Source organism: Protopterus annectens, chromosome 3.part0 (assembly GCF_019279795.1).
Source record: "Protopterus annectens isolate FY-2018-M chromosome 3.part0, PAN1.0, whole genome shotgun sequence".
Taxonomy (NCBI): domain Eukaryota; kingdom Metazoa; phylum Chordata; order Ceratodontiformes; family Protopteridae; genus Protopterus; species Protopterus annectens.
In genome coordinates this window covers 1,846,927,047-1,846,951,440 of record NC_056731.1, presented here as the reverse complement: position 1 = coordinate 1,846,951,440, position 24,394 = coordinate 1,846,927,047, and the positions used below count along the sequence as shown (strand labels likewise).

The window sequence follows — 24,394 nt, the reverse complement described above, 5'->3', positions numbered from 1 at the left end:
CTTCACAAGACATCTGCAGCAGCTGGAAAGGCCACAGAAGCACCTCACAAAGAGGATTACTGGCCTCAAACAGATGCCTTACATTGACCGTCTCAAAAAACTCCAGCTTTACTCCGTAGCATATCGCCTACTCCGTGGTGATCTCTGCCTAACATATAAAGCTATGTCAAACCCAGAGCTGTTGGACATGCTACACCTAAAGAAATCCCAATCCCTCCGAGCTACATGCTGTAGGGACCTAAACCTTGTCACCACAGTAAACAGGACATGCTGGAGGGATAGATTCCTGTCCCAGAGACTATGTCAAGCAAAGTTCCTCATTAGCACTCTTCAAGAAAAATCTTGAGAAGTGGATGAGAAATAGGAAATACACCCCGTGGATCACTTCTGTGGCTCTGCTCGACAGGGGCACAGGAAAATAACTTTTCTGGGTGGAGTAAGCCAGGGAACCTTGTTGGCTAGGCTTACTTAGGCCCTTGGGCTGATAGCGTAGTACCTACGTATGAACCTATGAAATGTTTATGGAAGAAGTAAACATGCCAAGGTTAGAGGTAGATGAGGCTCAATTACTGAGAGTTAAGATAGGAGGAGATGAGATAAAAAGGATGATATATAACCAATCTACAGGACAGTCTCCAGGAACAGATGCTATTCCTGTAGAAGTTTGGAGGCCAAGAGGGAAGAAAGTAATAAAGATCTAAAAGGTTTTGTTTAGCAGCATTTTGAAATGAGAAGCGCCAACTTCCAGGAAGAAAACAGTGGTGTTTGTTGTGATGTCTCCACTCTGGGCCAGTAATCAAGGAGCCCGAATCCTCACCACTGACACTAGAGAGGGATGTTCACTTGGAACAAAAATGTATACACCTAGTATTTCCAGATGCAGCTGTCTACATCAAGCACAATTTCCCTTAAGAGCACACAGGGAACACACTCAGTCTGGGTTTCTCTCTCTCTCTCTCTCTCTCTCTCCAGGGCCCCAGTGAGACTCCCCACTGGTACAGCTGTAAAGTTGATTTCTCAGCTGTGTGTCCAAGCCAAATCCTCCAGCAGCCTGTCAAAGAAACCAGTGCTTCATGTCCCTGCTCCAAGCAGCTGGCACACACACTCTTTGAGATTTTATTTGCGCACACATGCACACACACACATGCAGACACACTTGGGAAAGGCTGGCATATATTTACTAGCTATGTCCCCTTCTGCCCAGACTATAAGGTAGTTAAACCACCACTAGGCACTCCAAAGCCAGTTACTCTAAGGCTTTTGCAAGGCTACCCAATTATACTGCGTGAAATGAATATTAATACAAATGGTAGCTTGACCAACAGCACGGCTTTCAGGAGTGGCCAGAGCTAACACCAAATATGTATAACTACTCTTAGAGATTAAAATATTCTCTAAAATACCAATCACAATGAAAAGTTTAAATATATTTAATAATAAATAAAAGAATATGAAAATTATAAACATATATTTGCAGTAAACACCAGAGTTTCAATGACAGGTAATATTAAAATAACACAGATGAGTAGGTTCACATAGATACAGAAAAACAGTGCTTAACTAATCTCGCTATATTTTCCTGACTGATCTTAAGAGTTACTATTCCATGGTTGACTTAGTTGAGCAAGGCAATGAAGTAGGTGAGGGGTCCTTCCTTGTCAGGGTACAAAACAGATTGCCCTGAGACTTCATTCTCAGCTAGTATTAAAACATTATTTTAGAGATGCGTTACAGAATGATATAATGTACTTCTGGTCATCTGACTTCTGGTTCCCATGCAACCCCCATTGCTACCAAGATTTACCATATATTTATCAATGAATACACACATGTAGAGCTTGCTGAGATCTGATGCAGCTTCTGGAAGTCATAAAAGAATTTCAAACCTCCACCACTCCAGGGTAGAAACTAGTTCACCCCAGTGATAATGCAGGAAGCTTTCTAATACAGACTTTTTGTCTCTGGCTGCATTGAGAACTATAAGGTGTAATCTTTATGGCCTAAGCCAGGTAATTTAATTTCAAACTATTTTCAAAGTTTAAGATTAACTTCTTCTCTTCCAGTATTCTCTGTTAAAACATATTAATTTAAGCTGTTACAATAATAGATGTATATTTCTTTTTCTGTCCATCAGGGCACACTGTTGGTACATTTTTAATGCAAGCAGCTTTACAAATACTTTTTCAACATAAGCATCTGTACAAATCAGTTTGATATACAAATGACATATAATTATTTACAAAATTCATTCTAGCTGTGCTGGCATATTTTAGACATCCACTGCCCTACTTCTCTTGGTATACCTGGCAATACCCCACACAGTCACATCTCTCCCCCTTTGAAGACTCAAGCTAGTTTTTCAAGCGACCCTTTAGAAACATTGCTTGAGAGGAGTAAGCCTATCTGGGAATACATTAACCCATACCCTGTCTTGAGATCCCATCTGCCTTGACATTGCTGACCCCACTACAATACTGCACTGTCATGTCATATGCCTACAAACCTAGATTGCACCTTAGTAACTTGGCATTTTGGTGGCTGGCTCAATGTAGCCATAGATCCCCTTCAGACTTCTCCTGTCACTTACTGAAAATACTCAGCACCAAAGCCTCCCTATTATTGTAAGGCTTCATCATGTTAACATGGTATAATTTGTACCCCTGCCTCCTGCTAGCTGTTCTGCCATGCAGTTAAAATCAATGACCTTCCTTACCATTTTGAAGGGACCCTCCCAAGCTGTCTGCATCTTATTGTGTCTGTCAGGAATGAAAACCATAACGTGCTATCCCACAGCATACTCTCAGCCTCAAGCATTCCTGTCATACCAGACTTTTTTATGCTGTTGGGCACCTGCCAGGTTCATCTGGGCTAAGCCCATGAGCTTCCTAATTCTTTTTCCTAAGGTTTAGGACATATGCCATAACAGACTTCTTGTGGTATTCATACTCACCCTCCCACTCATCACGAATCAAGTCTAAAAATCCCCTCACCCTGTGCCCATACATCAGCTTAAATGGTGAAAACCTGTGGACTCCTGGGGTACCTGTCTGTATGCAAACAGATGGGGCAAATATTTGTCCCACTGTCTCTTAAACTGGTCTGCAAATGCTTGAAGCATGGTCTTTGTGTAGAATTTAACCTCTCCACAAGACCATTAGTGTAGGGAAAGTAGAGGGTGGTTTTTAGGTGCTTCACTCCACAGTGCTTTCACGAACAAGCCAGCAGGTCTGACAAGAAATTGGCACCTCTTGCAGTCAGTATTTCTCTCAGAAAACCTACCCTGCTGAAAATCTCTAACAAAGCATTTGACATCCTCTCTTCCTAGGTGTATCACAGAGCCCTCCTCAGGGTATCCAGTAGCATAATCTACTACCACCAGGATAGACTTTTTCCCTGTGGAACTTAGGGTACTCAGAGGCCCCACAATATCCATAGCTACCCTCTGAAATGGCTCCTCATTCGCAGGCAAAGGCATCAAAGGAACTTTGACCTTGTCTGCTGCTGTGCCTACTTTTTGGCATTGCTCACAGGTTCTGAAGTACCCTGTTACAGCCCTTGCAGTCCCAGGCTAATAACAGTTCTGCACAATACAGCTCTTGGTATGCATTATGTCCATGTGACCTGCAAAAGAAATGTCATGGGCTATGGCTAGACATGCCAGACTGCTGTATTACCTCACCTTCTAGCCCTCCCTCACGGGTCCACTGTCTGTACTGTAGCCCTTTGTTCTTTTTTTAATTTCTGCAAATCTTTTGGGTTTCTAATACCGTGAGTTGAATGGAACCCCATTCCTAAGTCAAAGTATAATTAAAGTTCATGAAATTAATATTGTTTCAATCTTTGACGTCAGCCAAAAGTGCTTTTCGCAACACCTGCAATGTGCCCAGTAATTTCTCCTTCTGCAATTCATATGGAGTTACATGTATTGGTAACATATCTAAATATGATTGTAGATTCTTTTTTATAAGACCCATTGCTACTACTACTATTGAAACTATCTGGGCATCTTTCTTTCACATTGCTGTCATTTCTACTTGCAAATCCTGATATTTTATGACTTTATGTCTCTCTGTATGCACAACACTGTAGTCACTGGGTGTAGTGATTTCAATGATCCATGCTACTTTTGTCTTCTTTTCATGGACCACTATATCTGGTTTTCTTGCATTTATCTTTTGAACTGTTGGTAATGGGTGATCCCATGTGATGTAGACTTCATAAGTTTTAATGATGCATAGTGGCTCATGTTTTCAGTTTTTTTCATTCACTTCAGTATTATAATGTTTGCACAATCCCCAGTGCAACAGTCTTGACACGTTATTATGCCTTTCAGTATACCGTCCTTCAGCCATTAGTATGTCACAACCAGCAACGAGGTGTGCGACTGTTTCCAATTCTGTTTGACAAAATGTACATTTGTCTGTTTCTCCCACATGGACTTTGTAAACCAACTTGTAAGTAGCGCATTAACTTGGGACGCCAATATTAACCTTTCATCTTTTGGTCTGAATTTGCCCCTCCTTAACCATTCCTGCATTAGATCTTGATCAACATGGGGTTCCTCCAGGAATTTTCTATACTTGCAACTATATTTATGCATTTGCCACATTTTTTTGCCTTCTCATCTGATCCTTTACCTTATATTCTTTCTTTTGTTTTTTGGCGCATTTTATCTACTTCTGGTTTGATTTCCATTCCCGCTTGATGCCGATATGCTTCTGGTAGACTAAGCAGGAAAGTCATCTTAGATTTATTCGGGTCTATATTATAGTATCGAAGTTTGAAAACTTCGAATGCTATAATATCGACCCGTTTTTGTCAGAAACTCAAAATAACGAAGCCACGGAACTTCAAAATCTTACCTAGGGTAAAATTTTGGTTGTCCGTTCCATGGCTTCGCTGTTTACTGTATTGTGGTGGGAAGTTTACGGACCGGGTTAAGGTAAGTATGTGAACGGAGGTTACGGACCGGGTTAAGGTAAGTGTGGGAACGGATCGGGGTAAGGTGAGTGTGTGATAGTTAAAGACATTAGGGTTAGGGAGCGGGTAAGGTGAGTGTGCAATAGTTAGGGACTTTAGGGTTAGGGAGCGGGTAAGGTGAGTGTGCAGTAGTTAGGGGCTTTAGGGTTAGGGAGCAGGTAAGGTGAGTGTGCGGTAGTTAGGGACTTTAGGGTTAGGGAGCGGGTAAGGTGTGTGTGCGGTAGTTAGGGACTTTAGGGTTAGGGAGCGGGTAAGGTGAGTGTGCGGTAGTTAGGGACTTTAGGGTTAGAGTTGGGTTAAAGTAAGTGGATAGGTAGTAGTGTAGGGTTATTATTATGGTTTTGTTAAGTGTATGCGTGTGGTTTATTTATTTTGGTGTGCTTGTGTTGTGTGTATGTATTTCGGAACAGCAAATTTTTCTCTAGGAAAAAATTCGCTGTTCTGTATGTTCAATATTTTGTGGTTTAGATATTTTAGGTACGATGAAATAGCATTCACTATTTAAATCGTATGGTAGGGTAATATAAATGCATTTGTTCTCCTCATGTTTCAAAACTTTCACTATGTTTGGGTTTTGTGAGGTCACCAGATATGTGTTCAAATTGCAGATTACATGTAATCAATTTCAAGGGAGCCCATACTTCCATCAGAATGGGGAATGTATAATCTTGGTATGCACTGATTTTTATAAATCGGTTGATGAGTATGAAGCATCTTTTTTGTTTTCCTATGTAATCCATCCAACACCTTTTGGAACCAGTCAGTCACTCCAAAACTGTAAGTTAGGACAGGAAGAGCAAATTGGTTTATAACTTGAGTTTTGTTCCTAGATGTCAACGCTGTTTTCAGAATTAGTTTGTCTTCTAAAATATTCCTTACTGAGCTTTATTCACATTTGTTCATGTTTTATTGCTGATCCTTCATCAGTTCCCAAATATTTATGCACTCCCTGTTGCACAAGTTCTTTTATATCACATTCTTGCCCCAAACTGATGTTTTCTTGGTGCTGCAGCTTTCCTTCTCTAAAGGTTGGTTTTGCACATTTATCAAGACCAAATGACATTCTTATATCATCTGAAAAAGTTTTGACTACTTGCAGTTGAGCTTTCAGTTCCTCATCTGATGAGCTGTATAGTTTTAAATCATTGATAAAGAGAAGATGAGAAGTCTTTACACTTAACATTTTCTAGGAGCCAAGTTATAGCCATGGCCTAATCTGTTAAGTAGAGTGCATAATGGGTTAAGGACAAGACAGAACAGCACTGGTGACAGAGAGTCACCCTGGAATATCCTCGTTTGGATTTTTATCCCCAGAATAATAATTTGTCCTTTATCATGGCTTCATTGCAAAGTGGTCTGCCACTGTTTCATGGTCACTGTGATGTAATTGATCAGTATAGGGTGTATCTTATACATTTTTAAGCACTCTTTTATCCATGAATGTGGGATACTGTCATATGTTTTTTTGTAGTCAATCCATGCCATATTTAGATTCATCCTCCTTTTACAGTACTCCACTATGACTTTATTTAGCAACAAAGGATCCTTTATTCTATATGACTTTCTTTTATTGGCCTTTTGTTCTATTGCCATAATTGAGTTTGCTTCTAAATGACTATAAACTCTGCTGGCATCAATTCCAGTCTATAGTTTTATGTTGTTGGAAGCACGTTATTGGTCTGAAATGTTTAGGGTAACTTGCAGGTTCCTTCTTAATTAGGAGCATTGTTTTTACTGTTGTTAGCCAGGTTGGTGTCTGTTCTGGGTGTGCGTATCAGTAGTTCTTACTCATGGCTAAATCTTCGTGCAGAGATGTCAATACTTTTATCCAGAAGTTGGGCACTGCATCTGTGCCTGGGGTTTTCCAATTAGAGGCTTTTCTTAACTTTGTTTCAATCTCTCTCTTTCTGTTACTTCATCCCATTTCATATCATGTACCTTTTAACTTTTTATTCTTTCTTTTACTTCTTCTATCCACTAAACATCTTTGTTATGTCCCATAGGTTCTTCATAGATATTTCTCCAAAATGTATCTATTTCTTCTTTGTTCCAGTATGCAGACTCCACTTTTCCTTGAGAATCAGGTGTCTCCCTAACTACCTCCATCAAGCCTGTTACTGTAGGGGCCAAGAGCTGAGCCTGTCTGAACTCTATCGTTATGACCCTTCCCAACTCCACTTCTACAGGACGTTTGGTATCCTCTGACAGTGGTACCTTACTGTCAGCCTGGGTACTGCCACTCACCTCTGCCCTTGCAGTCACTCTGTCCATAGGAACATCAGTACCTACCAGCAGCTGTAGTTCACCATCAGGCTCACTGCTACAGGGTAGCTGCCTCCTTGAAATAGCCACCTCACCAGCCCTGGCTTCAGATGTGACATCTGTCTGGGTCTCCCCCAGACTACCAGACCCACATGATTGTTTCCAAACTTGACTGCATGTAACTGCATTATTAAAATCATTCCCTATCATAACATCTACAGGTATATCCTCAAAGATACCTACTTGCTTGCTTCCTTTTCCACCCTCCCACTCAAGGTGAACGCTGGCCAAAGGCATTTGGAATGGGGTCCCCCCAAAGCTCTGACTGGAGTGGACTACCTAAGCAAATACTGCTCCTCTCTAACCACTGCAGGCTTCACAATGGTTATGTCAGAGGCTATGTCTTTTTTAGCAGTGGTCTGTTGTCCATCCACTAAAATAGGATATAACCTTTGGTGATAGTTTGGTACCCCTGATGTCTCCAGACAACTTACCACTGGCATATTGTTATTCCCACTTGCTGGCTCCCCGCCTTTTGTTCTCCACCTTGCTTCCGTGGACATCAGTATGATACATGGCCCAACTGGTTACATTTAAAACATTTAACCCTTGATCCTGACCATGTACCTGAACTAGTGGCTTCCCCTGTTACTGGTGGACTCTGTTGGGGTAGTTTAGGCTGCCCAACATGTGTTCCCTTATATCCATTTGCAGCACTGGGTATCACCTTCTTGTGCAATGATGCCCTGCTTGCTAAGTAGAGATCCCCTTTTCCCCAGCTCATCTGCAGAGTTATACTCACAGTCTGCCAACCAGATTCTCTTGTCCTCAGGCAAAGTGCTAAGGGCGTGTTCCCTCACCAAAAGCTCTGTCAGCCCTTCAGAAGTGGTGTCCTGACACCCACTCACACACCTATGAAAATAAATGCTTAACTCAGAAATATAATCAGAGACACTTGCATTTGCCTTAAATCTGTGCGCACAAAACTTTTTTCTGTAAGCTTCAGGTGTTAACTTAAAACATTCAAGTAAACATTTCTTTACCTTATCATAGTTTAAACAGTCAGTATCAGGCAATTTAGAAACAGCAGTTACAGCTTTACGATGGAGTAAGACGGTCAGGAATTGTACCAAGAGTCCTTGTTTAACATTATACTGTTTACATACTCTTTCAAATATATGAATACAACTATCAAAATTATCACCCTCTGTAAATTAGTGAAGAAATTTACTGACCTTTATTGTTTCTGGGGTTTGGTTATTCCCTTCCCCATTACCTCCATGACCCTGGTGAAAAGTCATCATCTCCTTCTCATGTTGATGCTGCTTCTTATTTTCTTCAGCCTCCAAATGCTGCAGTCTTGAATTCTTTTTGACCTGCAAACACCACAGTCTCTCCTTTTCTTCAGCCTCCAAACGACACAGCCTTTCTGCTAATTCTAGGTCCAAATGTTTGGCTTCCAATTCAAGTCTCTTTAACTCCAGACAGATTTTTAAGTCCTGTGAGGAAAAGGTGAACAGTCCTGTTTATAAGGCCTGCAAATCCCCATCACCAGACTGGTTATCCTCCTGGTTGCTGGTCTGGGCTACAGACAGTTAAGGCTGAAATAATTTCCTCTTTAGTCAGGCGGCATGCAGTAGTCCTTTGGCTTCGCACACCTTGGCCAACTGGTTCTTTCTCAGCTTGCCATAATCCTCTGCTGACATCTTTGCCTGCTTTCCCTAACTAAACCAAACTAACAAAAATAAATAAAACTGTTGGGAAATGAAACTCTGAATGTTTACCTTGTGGCTGCTGAGAATACACACACCTTTAGTGACGACTGCTTACAGACTACAGAAGTTCAAATAATATCCACACCACTGCCAGCAATATGTGATATCCTCACTTTTGCCCAATAATCAATGACCCTGAATCCTCACCACTGACACTGAAGAAGGACGTTCACTTGGAATAAAAATGGATACACCCACTATTTCCAGATGTAGCTGTCTGCATCAAGCACAATGTCCCTTAAGAGCACACTGGAAACGCACTCTGTCTGGGGTCTGGGTTTCTATCACTCTCCAGGGCCCCAATTAATCTCCCCACTGGCACAGCTGTAGAGTTGAGTCCTCAGCTGAGGGTCCAAGCCAAGTCCTCCAGCAGCCTGTCTGTGAAACCATTCCTTTGTGTCACTGTTCCAAGCAGCTGACACAAACATTCTTTGAGATTTGATTCGTACACACACACACATACACACACACACACACACACACACACACACACACACCTGGGAAAGGCTGGCACAGGTTTACTAGCTGTGCCCCCTTCTGCCCAGACTGTACTGTAGTTACACCGCCACAAGATACTCCAAAGTCAGCTACTCTAAGGCTCTTGCAAGGCTACCTAGTTATACTGAGTGAAATGAATATTAATACAAATGGTAGTTTGACCAACAACAATGCTTTTAGGAGCAGCCAGACCTGTCACCAAATATATATATATATATATATATATATATATATATATATATATGTGTGTGTGTGTGTGTGTGTATATATATATATATATATATATATATATATATATAAGTACTCTAAGAGATTAAAATATTCTCTAAAAGACCAGCCACAATGAAAAGTTTAAATGTATTTAATAATAAATAATAAAAGAACTTCAAAGTACTAAATATATATTTGCAATAAACTCCAGAGTTTCAGCACAGGAAATATTAAAATAGCACAGATGAGTAGATTCACACAGATACATAAAAACGGTACTTAACTAATCTCACTATATTTTCTTGACTCATCTAAAGAATTACTATTCTCTGGTTGACTTAGTAGAGCAAAGCAAGATGAAGTAGGTGAGGGGTCCCTCCTTGTCAGGTTACAAAAACAGACTGCCCTGAGACTTCAGTCTCAGCTAGTATTAAACATTATTTTAGTGATGGATTACATAATGACATCACATGCGTCTGGTCATCTGACTTCTGGTTCCCATGCAACCTCCCACTGCTAGAAACTGCCAGACTTTAGCACATATGTGTCAATGATACACACATGTAGAGCTTGCTAAGATCTGATGCAGCTCCTGGAAGTCATAAAACAATTTCAATCCTCCATCCTTCCAGAGTAGTAATTAGTTCACCCCAATGACAATACAGGAAGCTTCCTAGTACATACTTTTTGTCTCTGGCTGCATTGAGAACTGTAAGATATAATATTTATAGCCTGAGCCAAGTAATTTAATTTCAAACTATTTTCAAAGTTTGAGATTAACCTGTTTTCTTCCAAAAAGCATATACATTTAAATAGTTACAGTAATACATGTCTTTTTCTGTCCAGCAGGGCACACTGTTGACACATTTTCAACACAAGCAGCTTTACAAATACATTTTCAACACAAGCATCTGTACAAATCAGTTTGATATACAAATGACATATAATTCTTTACAAAATTCCAGCTAGCTGTGCTGGCATATATTAGACATCCACTGCCCTACTTCTCCTGGCATAGCTGGCAATACCTCACATTGTCACATCTGTAATACTTGAAGATGGTAAAGACCCATTAGGTCCAGATTCATATAGGCCCATTTCAATTCTAAACCGTGATTATAAAGTGTTTAAGTCTATAATGGGTAAAAGAATGGCAAAAGTGATATGAAAGGTGATAGATATGGATCAGTGTGACTTTGTGGAAGAGATGCAAGCATTTAACAACATTAATAGAACAATGATGATCCAGAGGGAAGCAGAATGTAAGAAAATACCTCAGGTGTTGGTGGGTCTTGATGCAGAGAAAGTAGTCAACAGAGTAAGCTGGGATTTTATGAGTAGGGCAGTGGAAACATTTGCATTCCCTAACAAAATAATAAGACTTACATTGGGGGGGGGGTCTTCTCTGATAAGTTTTACCTGTATAGAGGAACCAGGCAGGGGTGTCCTCTTTCCCTTTTGTTATTTGCATTATGTTTAAAACCATTGCCAAAGAAAGCAAGGGACTCAGAAATTCAATGGTATAATTGGTATGGAAATCAAGAAGAGCTGGCTTCATTTACAGATGATATTATTTTGTACCTGATAAAACCAGAAAAGGACATTTCAGTGTTGTGGAATATTCTGAGACAGTTTCAAGTATGTTTTTGATAAAAAATTAATGAAGATAAAACAAAGGTAATATCCATAAATGATCTACCCACACACAATTTGGTTCAGCAATATCCATATTTTTTGAGACATGATAAAATGAAATGCTTAGGAGTATGGGTTAAAAGGGATTCTGTTATGACAGATATGGATATGTGGAAAGAGACCAAAGAAAAGATATTCCAGAAACTGAGAAATTGAGAGCTCTGTTTTATGAATATGGATTGCAAGATACAAGCACTGAAAATGTTTTAGTCCCCTTAGTTTTATAGACATGTCAAGCATATTTTATCAGACAGAGGAGAAATTGTGGATAGCAGTTAATAAAGAGTTGAAGGATTTTATCTGGGAAGGATAGAGTAAGAGTCAGGTTGGATAAGTTGACCCTTCCAATAGAACAAGGTGGCTTCTCAAAGGAGTATTTCAGAGCTACACAGTTAAGGCTCCTATACATAGCACAAGCAGAAAACTATAATTGAAAGAGGAAATGGATGATGAAATGGGGGAAGCTTAAGAAATAAGGAAAGACTAGGATTTTTGGATACATATCCTTAAGGGGAGTAGCAATAACTATAGAGAATATTATACTCATAAGGTAGCAGGAAGTATTCTAAGGACTAAACCAAAATGGGAATGGAGAAAGGAGATTTTGCTAATAGGAATAACTGCAATTAGGAGCACAGAAAATAGGCAAGAGGGGGCCGAAATTTGCTGGGAAAACCTGGTAAAGGAAGCAAGGTACTGAGAGTAAATGATTAGAGAAGGAAAGGTAATAGAATGGGAAGAGGCCAAGAATGAATTTGGAGTGCAGGCTAGAGATCACCATCCCTATCAAGGATTGATGTCAGTGTATAGGCAAAGAGAAAGGAATAGGGGGTTCCTAAGTGAAGGAGTAGCACTGGTAGAGTTGTTAGTAGAATCTAGAACAGAGGCTGCTGTTAAAGAAAGGGATAATTAGTAGACCATATAAAATACTGCATGATAAATATAGGAATCAATCAGAGGAGGTTAGAAAGGATTGGGAGAAGAGATTGGATAAATAATTCACAAAAAAAATGGAAGGATATATGTATGGGTTCTAAATGTACGGAAACAGTCTAGAAGATGTAGGATCTTTGCTTGGAAGTATTTGCATAGGCATTTTATACCCCAAACAGACTTCAAATATTTTTTCATCAGGTAGATTACAAATGTTTGAAGTGTGATGGGGAAGAAAGAGGTAACTAGGAATATATTTTTGGGAGTGTAATGAGTGGGCAGACTTTAAAAAAAATCCTGAAAACTACTCTGTTAGAAATACTGGGTGAGCAAATTGGTGTAACTAAGCAAATCTTTTATATATATATATATATATATATATATATATATATATATATATATATATTTGAGATTTGTTGCAGGATCAGAATTGCCTAGACATAATAAAAGTCTTACTGAGTTTAATTCTGGTGGCTGTAAAAAAAGCAATGACTAGAAAATGGAAATCAAAGTCTAAACCAATCCGTACTAGTAGTAGTGAATATAGTAAGAGAGATAAAAGATCTGGAAGTGGGATTTTTACAAAAGGGTATGAGCAAATTACATAGAAAAAATGGGAACTGTGGGAACAGTACATGCAGAATAATGGAGGAGGAGTCAGATTTAAGAGAGGTCTGGAATTGAATAACATGCGCAGTATTTGACTGATAATGACTGTATAGAAGATTGTAAATGATGTATAATCTTTGCAACTGGAAATATGTCAGTATGGTTTGTTTTTATTTATATAAATGTATGATTGCCTATGTCATAAGTGATAGTTCAATAAAGATGTTTCATATTTAAAAAAATGAAAGTGTTAATATAATTTTTGTTTTCTATTAATGTATGTATTCCTATGTCTTAAGTGATAATTTAATAAAAGTTTTGAAAAAAGGGAGTGCAGCCTGAAAGGGACTAAACATGCCCATATGACCAAGGATGGGGTGATATCCACCTTGGGTACAGTCTTAGATTCAGTCCATTGAATCTGGAGACAGTCTTTTAGTGGCTGTTAGTGCATAACATGCAGCAAAGCAACTGAGTCCATTTACAGATGATCTCAAAATGTAGTTAGAACTGAAAAAAATGGAGATGAAAATGTGATCCCAAGAAGCAACTGAGAAAATGAAACAGACTGAAATGCAAATAAAGAGAAAAAGAGAAAGCAGAAACACAATGAAAGAGAGGCTGAAGCTGCATGGAGGGATAAGTAGTGAGAAGATAGAAGCACTGCCAGCATGTGAGGGAAATACTGGCCCTTCATTAGCGGACAAGAATCAAAGCCCTGGATTTCATGGTCAGTATGAAATAGTTATACAGTGTAAAAAGGGAATGACTTGATAGTTTTATTTTAGTAGCAAATTGACCAGGGGCAATAGGTGAGGTTTTTAATTACTCCATTTCTTGTGTAAGGCAATGAGTGCATTAAGTTGACTAATATAGATTACTGTAATTATAGTAAAGTTAACATGTCGTACTTGTATAATTTTAAACTTAACTTCTGTGCTTATTGAAAGTAGACAGAGCAGGAGGAAACATCATGAAAGTGTCAATAATTTCATTGCAAAAATAATGAATTACTTTAATAGCGGGTGGGTGGATGACATGTTATCACTTTTGAAGTGTTGGGAGACCTTATCATAAGCAAGCAAGTACACACATGAGGATTTGAGAATCTAGTTAGCAGATTGGGAGTGTAACACCGCTGGAGAGCTGGGCAAAGGCATGATCTCTGTCTAGCCAGGAAGGCACATCTGCACAAAAAGGAGCTACCAATCACTAGACATTGATATAAGATGGATTAGCTAGGCATGTAGGTTTCAGGGTTATATTGCAAACATAGCTGAGGGTTGTAGGTTTGATTCTTGAGTCCTCCAGTTTGTATACAGTAATCCTAATATGTACACAGCACTGAGTATGACACAGGAGGTTGGGGGTTGGTGTAATGCTTAAGGTTTTTACCTCACAGGCACAAGATACAGTGTTTGATTCTCACTTTTGGGTTGGGGGTTGGTATAATGGTTAAGGTGTTTATCTCATGTCACAAGACATGGCGTTTGATTTTCACCTTTTGAAGGGAAATTGGCTAGGATTAAAATGGCCCACAAGGACAGCTAGTCTAGTATTTATATATGAACCTATTTGTGAATCCACTGGGGCGGCAGTTAAAACCTTTCCTGCAGGATTCACAGTTGATGGGAGAAGCTGTGAGCGTGTGTACACATCAAGGTGTTGAAGCAATATGTTTCCATTGTAACCAAATGTATCATGTACTTTGAAGATGTTTCAAGCAATTGGGTGGGGAGCAAAAGCCACATGAGGGAGACAGCAGAGCTAAGAACATGGCATTGGTAGGTTGTATTATAGCTGCTCCAACTTATCACAAGGGTCTGTACTCCATCTTAGTTGAGTGTATAGAAATCATTGCTAAGAGGAATACTTCACCAACATATTACTAAGCCTACATTTGTTATAGAGGAGCATTACTTGCCTGAGCAGTCCACTCCAGTGAGGGCCATGGTAAGAATACCTTTTCATGTGCCATTGGCCAGGGTTTTGTTTGGATTGGGAAGAGGAAGCAGAAAGACAAGTAGATGTCAGTTTTTGATACTATCACAGTAGATTTCGTAGTAAGTATTGACTTGGATGACACTGTATCTTTTGCAGGTGTGATTATATGGAGATAGGCACAGTGACAGGCATGTGGAGAGGGTAGTTTGCAGGAACTCAGCAATTTCCATGCCTCTAAAGTACACTAGTAATATGACTACTTGTGGGAAAGAGCTAAGTAAAAGCATGAAGTCTAAACTCGCTGAGCTACAGCTAACAGAAGGTACTGCATTTCCTCTGGAAGGGGTTACTTCATGAAAAACAATGTTTCTTATTAGTAATTAAACTTGCATTACAGTCCTCAACTTGTTAGACTTCATTTGGAAGGGACACAAAAAACATGAGACAGGCACAGATCTCAAAACCTACTTTACAAAACTTAAGATATGTAGCTGGGGGAGGGGCATAATTCTGAAGGGAAAGAAGAGTATACTGGAACTCTTGAGTTATTATATAGAATATGACTCCTAATGAAGGTCCAGAGGGAAACGTCGTACAACAACCAGCAGGCCCAAGAACATGCTGACAGGCACTTATAACCCTAGTTTGTAATTTTCTTTTTTCTTACCATTTGACCAGAAAAAACGTTGTAAAAAGCTTGTGCAGAATCTTTATTGGTCAGGCATTGCAAGAGATTTGAGAGGATTGTGCAAAACTTGTGGGCAGAGATAAAAGGTTGTAAGGTAGGAAATAATATTAGAGAACCATGTAGTAAACACAGGAACTGAATGGACAGTCAGAAGGGGAACTTTATTTAACAGGGCAAATGGATGGCATGGATAAATAGTTATGTAGTCTACGCTATTGTCAAAATGCAGTCTTTCAGACAAAAAATGTGTGTGTGTGTGTGTGTGTGTGTGTGTGTGTGTGTGCGTGTGTGAGAAACTTGAAATGTTCCTTTTACGCTCAGCTTTGCTTTTTGAGAGCCTCTCCTGAAATCTTACTTGAGTTTAATAAAGAGGAGAATTGTGAAGAAGTTAAAGTAAGGCAGTAACATTTTGTTTCATTTAAAATGTGGTGGTTGTAAATACTTCAGCATACAAAATTTATAGAATGGAAAAATGTGACTTTTCTGAGTGTAAAATTGCTTTTGTTGGAGAGGCAACAAAACTGTTGAAAGTGAATGTGCTTCTCATACGTGTAAAATGTTACAGTACCTAAATGCATTACCTTACTTGGGTACTAGCTTGCTGGCTTAATTTTTGCCAAGAGCTAAAAGACTCTGAAAACAGAAACAGTCGTATCCATTTTCCAGTCCAAGCAGAAAGGATTGCCTTGGACTCTTTTCAGTAGAGGGAAAGCAACTGCCAAGAGAGGTACTGTCTTACTCCTGAGTTGTATAAGTGATTTGCATTTCTGGATATAACTCATATTGGATTCCAGTTCAATTCCATTTTTTTCTTGTGGAATTATGCAACTACATTTTGTGTCAAAGGTAGATAAAAGTACAGTACATTTCTTCAACTACTTGTAGTTCGTTAGACTTCATCTTTATGCCATTTAAGCTCACTTATTTTGTGCTTTCTTTGTACAAGTTTAGAACTACTTGTATATTTGAATTTACCATGTGCAATTTTTAATTGCCTTTATTTCAAGTCAAGAATTTATTTTTACTCTTACATGTTTGTGCCTAGTGAGCATTTATTAGCTTTTGGTATGTGCAGTCAAATGTTGCACTAATGTTTTAACCTTTGAATAGCGACTGTCGAAGCAATTGCTGTCATCAAATACTTAATGGTCAGCTTATTTTAAGGACAAGCAGTAACTGTGTTTTTAATGTGCTACTGTGTTAAATCCAGTTGGTGGTAGCATTACAATAAAACGAAGGCAGAGATTGCTGGTACTGGAGGAATATCATTGACCTCTTTTGGAAAAACAATTGTGTGTGTTTATGTGAAAAATAATCACATTTTACTTATTGTTAAGAACAGAGAAAAACAATGTTTGTACTCTAGATATATATTCAGTTTTGTAAATTGTGCCTTTTACAATAATGTTTGAATGTTCATTGTTACTGTGTTACATTGATCAATTTTTATGAACTGTTATGCATTACTATAGTCTTGTGTTTTTTTTTTTAATTTTATAAAATATGTTATTAAAAACAGTTTTAATTAGTGTTGGAAAGATTGCACTGGAAGGCACTGGGCTCACTTGCATGACTGTCAGATTGCCTTACTCAACTATACACATTATTTTAAGTAAAGTCTATTTGAAAAAAGAGGTGCAGACAGATACAACTGATTCCAGTGATTTCTTTGTTGTTGGCTGCAGAAATTCACTAAGATTTCTGCATAAATGTTTGCACTACTTTGCTTTTGTTGGAGTTATACCAAAACTATTGAACCGTCGTACAAACTGTGTTATGCTTAACAATGTAGGTTCATAGGTGAACTAGGCTGATGGCCCTGGGGCCTTTACAAGCCTAGCCATAGGATTACCCTGGCATCGTGCCACCTGACTTTAGTTACCAGTGCTTTTGTCGAGTAGAGCCACTGGAGTTATCCCCAGGGTGAATTTTCTATTTCCCATCCGCTCATCAAGATTTCTCTTGAAGAGGGATATATCAATTTTCTACAGTTATTGTAGTGTTCTGTTGCCATTTTAACAAGACAAAATGGGATATTGTTATAGCATACTAGAAAGAGAAAACTGAGGTAAAAGTTGTCTGTTTTACAAAGAATCTTCTTTTTCTGAACTAAAACAGTTAGGAGGGCTGACTTTGACAGATGCTTGTATCTGTGTGTGTGTGTATGTATGTGTGTGTGTGTGTGTGTGTGTGTGTGTGTGTGTGTGTGTGTGTGTGTGTGTGTGTGTGTGTGTGTGTGTGTATGAGCACTCACATCTATGTGTGTGATATGATCATATATATTGGTATTATCAGAGGGAGTGTTTAGGGGCTATCCTGTCTAGTTCCTTTCTGATGTGTGTTTTATTTATTTCTATGCAGTTATGAAGAAGATAGTTTCAAGGAAATTGGACAACCTGATGAAGGGTGAGTTTGATATATGACACTTTCAGTCATTATCCTATAGCTATGAAAAAGACATGAATGTGTACTGTAATCTTGTGCAGAAGTTTAGTAGTAATACAGTATTGTTTAGATCTTTCACTACAAGAAATGCTTTTCATGTTATGTAAAAATAGGGGATGTACTGTCTGACATCAGTCATCATCATGCTTAATTTTTTAGCATTCATTTGTTCCCATCTCAAGTCATAAGTTGAGTAACGCATGTCTCCTGTGAAGTCACTGTTATTCAGTGCCATCTTCAGTTCTTCTTGCAGCTCAAAACCATTAGTAGCTTTGCCAGTGCCATGGATTAAAGGGATAAAACCTTAACTACAGCCCAGGTGAACCAGGTTCTATTAGTGGGTCAGGCATCTGAGATGCTGGCAGAGAAGGATGTGCATGCCCATTCAGTGGAAGGATGTTCATCAGAGATGCTTACAGAAGGGAGGTGTAGTCCACAGAGGGGAGTAGCTCTCTGACTTTACCAATTGACACATGCATAGGGGTGGGGGAAATAAGGGTTGGTCATTAATAAATTGCTCCCCCTCAGCAAGCAGAACATTTGCTGATATTACTGCCTAAGATGGGCTGAAGATCCATGCCAGCCCCAGCTCACTCAGGGAAGTTGAGGGGAGGGTCAGAAGGCAGACCCAATAATGGATGGGTCATTTGAGCAGCTGGACACAATGAAGCAGGGTGGAGAGGGAAACATCAGTAGCTTGACTACATTTTCTGTTTTGCGAGTAGTTCATTGGTTGTTTATCTTAAAAGTTTTTTTTAATGGAAGAAATATTGTACTTGCTTGTGGTTGGTGGTTTTGTGAGGAACTGTATAGTGACATGTGATATTTGTTCTTACCGATGTTACAAGATGTGCCTGAGAGACAGGTTATCATATTCAGACATTGTGTTTTCTGGTCTCTTATGATATTGACAATTTTGAACATTACATAGGGATGAATAAAGCTTTTAAACTAGCAGTTTAAATGTCTTTGAAGGACACTGCTTACAAAAATGAAATAAAATTAAATCTGTTGTGCAATATGTGCTTCAAATGGTGACACATCCTACAAGACTTTCAAAAAGAGCAGCATTATCTGCTTCAAATGATGAATCTAAGATAGGACCTTTTCCAGTCACTCAGAGAAAATGTTTTATATTATCCACGCAGACAGATGTCACAGAGTGACCTACAACAGTCAGTAGATGCATGTATGAGTGGTTTTAAGCAAGAAGCAGTTTAGATTTTTATCATTAAGAGTAAAATTGTCACATCAGAGGTTTTGTAATGTGTACTGCATGTACGAATGAAGATATAATTTCTGACGAGTTTCCATTAGGTGAGTTAGTCAGACTGTCAGAATTAAACTTTGAGTGTTATAATCTCTCTCTCTCTCTATCTATCTCTCAGGCACATCTGTTAACAGCCTTAAGTATATTTGTTGATAGTCTGAAGAAGTTCTTCCTTAATAAATGTTATAGACTGTTGAAAACAGAAATAGCTATTCAGTAGAGTTCTACCTGAACCAGATGGTTCTTTTCAGAGTGCAACTAAGAGTTTGCATGAGATGCCCAGCTGTCATCTTCCATCTCCTAAAATGTTTCAGGGTGTTTATGTTGTCTACTGAGGAAACAGGATCTGCTCAGATATTTAATAACAGATGCATAAGTTATTAATCTGTCTGCTTTATTGTTTCTGCTTAGTATTACTATATTATCTATAATTTCACTTGATAGAGAATCAGGGTTATTACACAAATTTAGAACCAAAGTATATGTTTACAGTTGCTTAGCACTGAGAGCTTTACTTTACCCACACACCCAGTGCAGTACCAAAGCACCACACTAGAGTGAGTGTTAGATAATGTAATGGGCTTTTCTGGTTTTGATGCAAAAACCATGACATCTTTAGGTTATAGATTTGGACCTCACATAGTCAGCTTGAAGGTATAAATCAGAACATTATTAATGTATGTCCCCACTATAAACTTTTGCATTTTAGGTTACAACCGCCTTTAAGTGGGAAGTTTCTTTGATTCAGCTTATCCCTGCTAATTCATGACTGATTAGTTTGAATGTCATTTACTGCCAAGAACACTGTTTGAGATATTAATGGAGATGCTGATGAGTTTTTATTTCACCTGAAAGGAGTAGTAGTTTCATTGCAATGCACATTAATCATTTCGAAAGAAATATTTGTTTATAAGCATTTTCACTGGACGTAGATATGAGTATTAGACATTTAGTTTAGTTTCTAGTTTTTTCAGTTCCATAATAGGCATAGTTGCTTAGAATGATGCTCGGGGCTACATTTTGTATTTTGTATGATGTTTGAATTGAAGACATTATTCCCACAAGTTGAGGTTCTACTTTAAAGCTTTGAAACTCCAAATGCTCAAATCTTACAAGATCAAGGCCAAATGCTTGAATCTTATAAGAATGAAAAACACAAAGTACACCTACCTTTGCAGGAGGGCAAGCCCTCCTGCACCTCCAGGATGGGTGGGGACTGTGCTCCCGCAGCCCCTGTTCTTATGTATTCCAAGTCCGAGATCACACCACAGTGGGGACAGGACCAGTCCCTTAATTCTCACTGTGCCACAATCCTGGAAAGTCCATCTCCCAGCAAAAAACAACAAAAAAAAGTGTTCCACTTCTTTTTGCCGGTTCAGTCTTATGAGACTCAAGTATATGGGTTTGATCTTGTAAAATTGAGCTTCTAAAATAGAACTGTTGTGTCTTGTTACTTGCTCTGAACAGAGATGCAGACTAATTTCTTGGATTGATTTTCTTGTTTATTGTCTTCCTTACCCAAGACTGAATCCATAAAGTATTTTTATCTTCTGATTTATTCCATTTTCTCCAGGTTACTGCAACCTTGAAGGTAGTATATTTACAAATTAGGGATGTGCTACCTTTGTCATGAAAGGCTAAAAGGTTTAACATCATATTACACTTCTTTGGATATATTGAAACAGTTTACAATGTGGACTTAAGATCTCCCGTAATAGATTAGGCACAATATATTTAACGTCAGGAATCTCAAACACACTGTATATTTAAAGGGTATGATGACTACAACAGATCACAAGTTGTATTTCTCAGACATTCTGTTGTATGTACCTATTATGTGCTAAGATTTAAATATATTGTAAGTAAAACATATAAGCCATGGTGGTGCAGCGGTAGCGTTGTTGCCTCACTGCAAGAGGTTCTCAAGTTCGATTCTCGGCTGGATCGCCTTCTGTGTGGAGTCTGCATGTCCTCCCCGTGGTCGAGTGGCATTCGAAAGACATGCGTAGAATGGGCATGCCTTCGTTGAAGGTTGGGCGTCGAGCTGGCATCTCGGCACCGTAAAAATCTACTGCCAATCATTAGTGGACCGGAGTTCTGCTGTGGCGACCCCTAACTGGGAAAAGCCGAAAGAAGAAGAACAACAAGAGCACATTAGTAATATTGTAAATAACATTGATTAAAATGCTGTATTTAAGGACCAGCCTCTAGCACATATTACCCATATGTTCAGTTTTCAGATCTTGGAAACATTAATTTAGTTAGAAGAAGTGATGTTAGAAGTTATGTTGTACAGAGATTATTATTGGCAGGCATTGCTAATTTCATATAAATTACTGTGATTAAATAAAATGACGACTCTCAAACCATCATTTATTTTTTCTTTTTCTTCTTACTGACCCAGCACATATGTGCCTCATAGAAGGTTCATAATATTTCTGAAAAAGGTCTGCAGCCACCTCAGGGTCAAAATATATCTGATGATGTCTGCAAGTAGATCTAATGTTGTTAATCTTCATTCATTGCTTACTGATGGATTCCTTACTGATGTAATGGCTACTAAAAAGAGAGTTTTCTGGGATAGGAAGTTAATATCACAAGAGGCAGCAGGTTCAAAAGGTGGTCTAGTTAGAGCCTGTAATACTAGTGTGAGATTTCAAGGTTCAATGGAGTCTCTAATAGGAGGTCTAATACAGTAATGAGTGAATGAAGATCAACAAGATAGATGGAAGTTATGGTAAGACATAACTTCTTTTTCTGCAATCTTACAATTGTTCTGCTTCCCCTCTCTTGCCTTAATCACACCACTGGGGTTCTCTGATAATCAGCAGAGTTGCAAAAATACTTGTCTTTCAAAGTCTCACTTCAAAATTCAGTTTTATTATTTATATGTTTTTGATTTGCTCCCTAACTTTTCCTGTCCTCTCCTGCAGTTCCCCTATCCCCTCATACACTTTACTCTGCGGTTTCTTCAGTTCTTTCTCTCATTGCATAAATCCTTCCTTCTCATTTGGCAAATATGTGTATAGAGTTTAACAGTAAATCACATTTTATTCTTAAATTTACTGTATGTAATGTTAGATGATTTTTTTCCTTCAGCAAAGAATGCTCAGAACTCTCTCAAGATTAATTGATTGAACATGCAGACAGCTTGTCTTCATGTAAAAGTAATCACCAGTGAAAAAATGCCAGCTAACAACTTGCAGATGCATAACATTTATTCAGAACAAAGTGTCCAGAATTCCCCCGGCTAACTGCCTTCAGCTGCAGACTTCATGTCTCACACTGAGAACATTTGCTAATGGAAAAAAAACAAGACAATATCTTTGCAGATGCAAGAAGCTTAGCATTTTCATGGTTTTCATAACTCTGGCTTATTTTGGAAGCCTGTTTGCTTAGAATCCAGACAGCCACCATTGTAAATGCAAGGGAAATTCTCATGTTAATTCTGTATTTAATATAATCAATGCACTTTTACACCCCCATCCCCCCAGCAGCCTAAGATCACAGCATTATGTTAACAGACCTGCTTCTTTTCAACCTTTCTTCTCTTGTTATACTGTAAAACGTGTTTCTTACAATTAAAAAATGTACTTTTTTTATTTTAATAGCTGCAACACATGCAGCAGTCACTGAAAAGATCCTCCCCACATTTAAAATATCCCTGATTGCAGACTCTACAAACCTGTTTTACAATATAGCATGTAGTTTATGTCATGAATTGTTTTGTACAGCTACTAATAAGAACAAAAATGATTTGCATACAGTTACTTTTTTCATCATTTAGTATCCATTTAAGCATTAAAGACATAATGTGGGTGTATGTTTTACAGTCCACCCAGTAGTTTAATAAAGTCAGTATTATATTAAGAAGCTTCTGTTTAGCCTTTCTTGTTAATGCTATAAAACCTATGTTTCTTACAATTAAAAAATACTGGTTTACTTTAATATCTTTAACATGTACAATGATCATGACCCCCCCCCCACATGAAAATGCCCCTGACCACATACAATACAAACCTGTTTTACAATATAACATGCAGTTTATGTCATGCATTGTTTACACAAATACTGATAAGGACAAAAATTGCTTTACTTTACTTTTTTCCCTTTAGTATACATCTAAATATTAAAGACATAACGTGGGTATATGCTTTACAGTCTACCTGCAAGTTTAACAAAGTCAGCAAAAGTCCCGTCTTTTCTCAGACACTTTTATTTGTAAAGCCATATTTAACAAATGTAATTGATGCTCTATAATCTCACATTTATTCACTAATTTCAGTATTGCTGGTCTTCTTCCTGATCATCTCCATCTTACAGTGCTTGTGTCTGATTCAAGTTTAAGGTACTCTTAATTCTTCTGGTCAATTCCTGTGCTTTTTTTCTGCCTTTCAAGCTTTTTACTTTGGAACACTGTCAAAGTTTCTCTGTGAGCTTTATTGTTAGAATGAGAAGCAGGGTTATTTTCTACTTGCTGGCTCACTTTTGTTGGATAAACATTTTGTATTATTTCCTTCTTATCCATTTCTACATGAAAACATATCTTTGATGCACTAGGAAAAAGTACTCTGAAGACAGCTCACACCTGCCTCCCGACATTCCCTGATTGCTGGGCTAAATTTGCTTCTGCTCTACTTGAATAATAATTTTCCACAAACACTCTGCAGTCTTAATTTTTTAATAATTTTCCCTTCTGCCACAGTTTTGCCAGGATCAACACTTTCTGGTTGTATGATTGCATCTTTACTAATATAGATTGATCTTGGCTGGTTTCTCATGGCCAGGTTTGCAGCATTCACTCCATGTTCCCTTCCAATGAATAAATCCTGCTGTGGATCATCAATCCATTTGCTTATTTGCCTTGTCATAAAATTAATACACTTTGTTCCTTCCAGTTTCTCTGGTAAAGCAGAAAATCTCAGGTTTTGTCTGCATGCTTTGTCTTCCAACTGTGCTATTTTTTGAAACAGCTCTTCTTGATAAGCCTCATTCTAAGCCAGGTTTTTCTTCATTTTAACCTCAGATATTTGCAGTTTTATCAGTTCATCTGAATAATTAGTTAACATTTTTTTCTATATTTTT

At 38.4% G+C, this 24,394-nt stretch overlaps 1 protein-coding gene across 1 annotated transcript in view; it reads left to right on the top strand.

Moving 5' to 3' along the window:
• OBSCN (obscurin, cytoskeletal calmodulin and titin-interacting RhoGEF) overlaps window positions 1-24,394 on the top strand; it is a 4,979,884-nt gene that overhangs the window by 4,529,445 nt on the left and 426,045 nt on the right. The window contains exon 77 of the mRNA XM_044066040.1: window positions 17,956-18,000. Within this exon, the coding sequence (XP_043921975.1) occupies window positions 17,956-18,000 (45 nt within the window). The remainder of the gene's footprint in view (window positions 1-17,955; window positions 18,001-24,394) is intronic.